This window comes from Pinus tabuliformis, chromosome 7 (assembly GCF_031772625.1).
Source record: "Pinus tabuliformis cultivar Carrire ecotype Pingquan chromosome 7, CPIR1, whole genome shotgun sequence".
NCBI lineage: Eukaryota > Viridiplantae > Streptophyta > Pinopsida > Pinales > Pinaceae > Pinus > Pinus tabuliformis.
In genome coordinates, this window is record NC_142293.1 from 1,627,785,942 (window position 1) to 1,627,790,673 (window position 4,732).

At 35.7% G+C, this 4,732-nt stretch overlaps 1 protein-coding gene across 1 annotated transcript; it reads right to left on the reverse strand.

Annotated features, from left to right (window-relative positions):
• Positions 1-244: 244 nt before the first annotated feature.
• On the reverse strand, positions 245-2,010 carry LOC149254482 (early nodulin-93-like). The gene is made up of 4 exons (XM_089457042.1): positions 1,797-2,010; positions 1,614-1,675; positions 1,421-1,496; positions 245-1,143 (listed from the first exon to the last, which is right to left on the reverse strand). Exons 1-4 carry the CDS (start codon positions 1,858-1,860, stop codon positions 1,034-1,036), a joined length of 312 nt encoding a protein of 103 aa, XP_089313168.1. The 5' UTR covers positions 1,861-2,010; the 3' UTR covers positions 245-1,033.
• Between the last annotated feature and the right edge of the window lie 2,722 nt (positions 2,011-4,732).

The window sequence follows — 4,732 nt, forward strand, 5'->3', positions numbered from 1 at the left end:
ACATTCTTGCATTATTTAAACAAAACTACAACATTGTTCTGCAAAATATCTCATATGAGTAGGGAATTGTGCATAAAAATAACATCATCTTTCTTTTTTTTAGAGAGAAAAAACCAGATAGATTATATTAAGAGAATATAATGAAACACATATACATAGTCAGATATTCATGCCTGGATGAACCTCAGCGCTCCTGAAAAGAAATAAGAAAGAGAGAAATGCAGATAATGGATGACGCATCCCAAACCGGCTGAAACAGATAATATGACATATAATCCTTATGAAGGAGGCAGGAACGACAAAATGTTCATATGTAAAACAGCCCAGCGAAAGCGATGACTGTAGAAAGAGAATGAAATCAAAAATGTCATCATCAAAACCTGTAGGAAAAAATCCCTACTAGACAGGAGTGATTGAACATTCAGTCATTCGCATCAGTATGGATGCCAAAGGGGCTCTGTGATCTTGAAAAATACAATCATTCCTCCATTTCCATAGTAGCAGACAACCGTTACAAACAAGGAGCGCAGAGGAATACTTTGCTCACTCCACCACTTGTAACCCTCCTGTACAGAAGCATCTTGTAATAGCTAATCAGAGCGTTTTCCTAGTTTATACCAGCAGTCAAGAAATACATTAGATTCCTTGCAATTACAAAAAGGAAAACTGTATCAGAAACAACAGCCATTCTGTCCAATGGTGAAGTACAGGATGCCACCACAAAAAGCTTGAAGGAAAAAACATTCCGAAAACGCAGACAGTTGCTCATAGAGGCAACATAATAAAGGTAAAGTTGAGTGCGCTACTATTTTAATAACCCAACAGAAACAGCACTAAGACTACCTATATTTACATTTTGTCTTAAAGGGCAGAGCCAAGAAAAAGAGCTGGTTGGAGATGGAGATTAATAATCTCTCCATCATCCATCCATGTCCAATTGGATGTTTGCCGAATCATTAACTGAATGACTGAATGCATGACATCTATAGTCTCTGCTCCGCTCTCTACTTGTTCTATAGTTATTTTATTGCTTTCAGAAAGGTGAGTACTCGGCTTGATTCTCTATTTGTTCATGGAAGGAGTTCCTCCGTGCAGACCTGAGAATGGTCTTATCTGCTACAATGAAATAGACCGAACCACTGACTGCCAATCAAAATACACACAACATCAACATGCAGTTCTTGACCTCATTATAATAACGAGATCAATGAGACTGTCAGCAAGTAATTTAGTAATAGTAGAATCCTTGTTCAGAACGTGCCTCAATGCATTGCAATGCAAGCATTTTAGTATAATAATAGCAGATTAATGTATTCTGCAAATTTCTCATGTCAAAAAAATTGATGGAAATTGTGGAGAGCTAAGCCTCTGCAACATAACATTTGAAATAGCATGGAGCAATATATAATTACTGACTTACTTGTAGAGATGATGAGAGCCTGTGCGGTATGGTTTAGGTTAGCCCTTGCCCATGGAATCGCTCTCACTCCTAGCAACTGTAAATTATTAATATTAATCCAACCCAGCAGTTAATAAGTAGAGCCATTTGCGTGATTATGAATATTAGTGACGTCACGGACTTGAATCGGTAATGATCATATAATAACACTCACCGTGGGAATGGCTGAGGCTATGCACGCAATTGCAGCTGCCTTGGCCCCTGCTTTCACAGCTTCTGCATTCATATACACACATTCACGAGTTTCATCATCCACAAATAATGGACTAACCCAATGTGAGTGAATCGATTGAAAGTAAAATATGAAAAGAATGCAAATTAAGGAACAAATAGTTACCATTGGAGCACTGCTTTGCTCTCAGAATTTTCATGTCAGCTTCTCGTTGATCTGGATTCGTCATTTTCTCGTCCACTATAATAATAATCCCTTCCGCCCTCAGCTGGAGATGGGATAATTACAATTTATAAAAATGAAGGGGAAAAAGGATGAAGGCTTGATACGGGAAACTCAAATACGCTGCCACTATATATATATAGGAAGTAATTTGTCAGCAAACGTAGGTGCATCGATCAATGGCTGATTCCTGTTTTCAGGTTTCTCTCAAAACAGAGTGAATGAGAATACCATGGTTTGGTAGGATGACAACTTTGTGGTTTTGAGAGAAAACCGTGTGTCCAGGGCCACAGGTTTTGAAGAGTAATGAGTATTATAGCGGCGACGGGGTAAAGCACACGGGATTGGGATTGGGATTTGGTTTTGATGTGCAGTACAACCGCTGCACATACATACATGATACATGTGCATCTCCTCTGTTTCGCTTGTGCGTGCGCGGGGAACGAGAATAAAGTAGTAAGAGGACGAACTTCATAAATTCTTGTGCATTGGCAGCATAAATATTAAAAAGATTATTGCTAAATGTAGTTTGTTTCTTAAATATTAAAAAGATTATTGCTAAATGTAGTTTGTTTCTTCACGTGAGGAGAGATTGAAATGTTTAGGTGAGGATTTTTTATTCAGAGAGGTCACGATTTTATTGGACCATAAATTTCAATCTCTCCCCACGCTATTGGGATATATTAAATTGCATATTTATTTTATGAACAATCTTCAATCAAGATGACTCTACGCCCTCACTATGTGCTTATTTTTCTTATCGACCACTTTTGAATATCTAATTATTTATTATTAATGTGAATAACTCTTTCTATCTAATTTAACTAAGTGACAGGGAATAGCTACTATGTAGCACTTGTTTTATTTTCACCATGTGAACAAATAATGTGGGATGATTTTATATAAAGATGAAGTTATTTACAAAAGGAAATTTTATGGTTTAATATTCATATGCAATTGGAGAGAAAATATTGAAATGATTTTATTGTTTTCAATTATTGCTTACCACATTATGTTATGTTGGAACCTATCAAATGACCATACAATCTAGTGCTAAACATTTTAAGGGTTCTTCTTTGCACCATCAAACATAATTTGTGTTTTTTTTGTATATATAAATATTGATCATGAATACAAATTACAAATCTTGATCATGGAAATATTAATCATAGAGCTCTATAAACATCTTGTATGAAAACTCAAAGTTCATTTCTCCAAGATTCAGCATCACTCCAACCTCCTACCAATTTTTTCACTTCCTCATATTTATCTTCAATTTCTTGTGTATCTCTTGTAGACATTGTTATCACATCTACCTTTGCATCTACTAGCTTGAATCTTTGTAGATTCTCTAATACCATTGAACAACCAAACACTCTTATTTTTTGGAGTGTTTTGAGATTCAAACAATTTTGTAGTAATATTTGTAATGCATCACGTTTCATTATTGTAAATACTTTGAGCATAGGCATTTCCCCATCTTCTATTACTGGTAACTCCTCTAATTTATCTAAATAAACTAATGAAAATATTTCCAATAAAGAAAATGTACCAACCTCACCAAACTCGGTAGGAATTTTTTTTTAACTTTAAACAAAAAAATATATCTAAACACTTCAAACTACTAAGCTTATGCAAATCGGGGAGATCTTCCAAAGTAGAACAATTCCACAATTTAAGATGCGTCAAATTGTGAAATTCACAAAACTTACTTTCCATCTTAACCATGTGCAAGCATTCTAAAGAGAACCTTCTCAACTTTGACATGATATTTATGTCAGAAGGTAACTTTGTCATTTATGTAAGATGCAATTTGAGTGTCTCCATTTGAATCATGCTCCCCAATGTTCCTTCACTAATTATTTCCCCATTGTTTTGTACGCGTAACACTTTTAGTTGTGTTAGAATACTCAAATTCGCGATGGAAGCCACTTCTTTTCATCTCCTTTTTTTTTATCACTTGTTGCCCACATGTTACTGCAGCTTCTCATGTCCAAAAACTGCAAAGAGGTAAGTCTTGAGATGGTATCAAGAAAACATTGCAAATCATCACAACCATTGATTATTAGATATCTTAGGCATCTCAACCTACCGATGTCAGATGGTAATTCTGTGACACTAGATCGAGCAAGACTGAGGATTTGGAGACTTGCAAGAGTTGGGAGAGATTCAGGTATCATTTTGATGGGCATGCCCACTAATTTGATCTCAACATTTTTTGGAGACTAGGTGGATCTAGTTTGAAAAATTGTGAATAGTGGTCCACACGAAGTTGAAGGAGTTGGGTACCTCAATCAAGTTGAAGTCTACAACAAACTGAAGCTGGAACATTTATGAGTTTGGTTCCTTGATAAGGTTGTAGCCTATTCCATGTGGGTGCTCGCACATCTTCAAGGTTGGTGCCCCAATCAGGTTGTAGCCTATTGCAAGTAGTTTCTTGCACATCTTAGGGGTGGGTGCCTCAAACAAGTCAATGCTTCCAAGTCTATGTAAATGAATTGAAGAAGAAAAAGAAAAAATAATTGTGGTTTTCTCCCATTAGGGTTTCTACTTAAAATCTTATGTTCTATTATGTTGATGCGATGATGGCTTCTTGATGCATGATCTCATTTGTTGTTATGATGCAAATTGTTATGGTACACTGCTACATGATTAATTATTGATGATTTTTTTGAAATGATAAGTTTGCAACTACATTGATTCACCCTTTTCCCCCTCTCAGTGTGATCTTTGGTCTAACTGTCATAACTACATAACAAGACATAACACTCAAAGAAAAAGCTGCTAAAGTACTCACTAGAAAAACCATGAAATTTAGGCAAGGAAAACAAACCCTAATGAAATGTCCAAGATTAAAAATATTTAAAAAAAAAAAACAA

Excerpts from the sequence above, each read along its gene's own strand:
- LOC149254482 (XM_089457042.1), bottom strand. The coding sequence starts at position 1,860 with ATGACGAATCCAGATCAACGAGAAGCTGACATGAAAATTCTGAGAGCA. Across the intron at positions 1,676-1,796 it reads AGCAAAGCAGTGCTCCAATG|AAGCTGTGAAAGCAGGGGCC; the intron begins GTAACTATTTGT and ends ATATGAATGCAG. Across the intron at positions 1,497-1,613 it reads TAGCCTCAGCCATTCCCACG|TTGCTAGGAGTGAGAGCGAT; the intron begins GTGAGTGTTATT and ends AATAATTTACAG.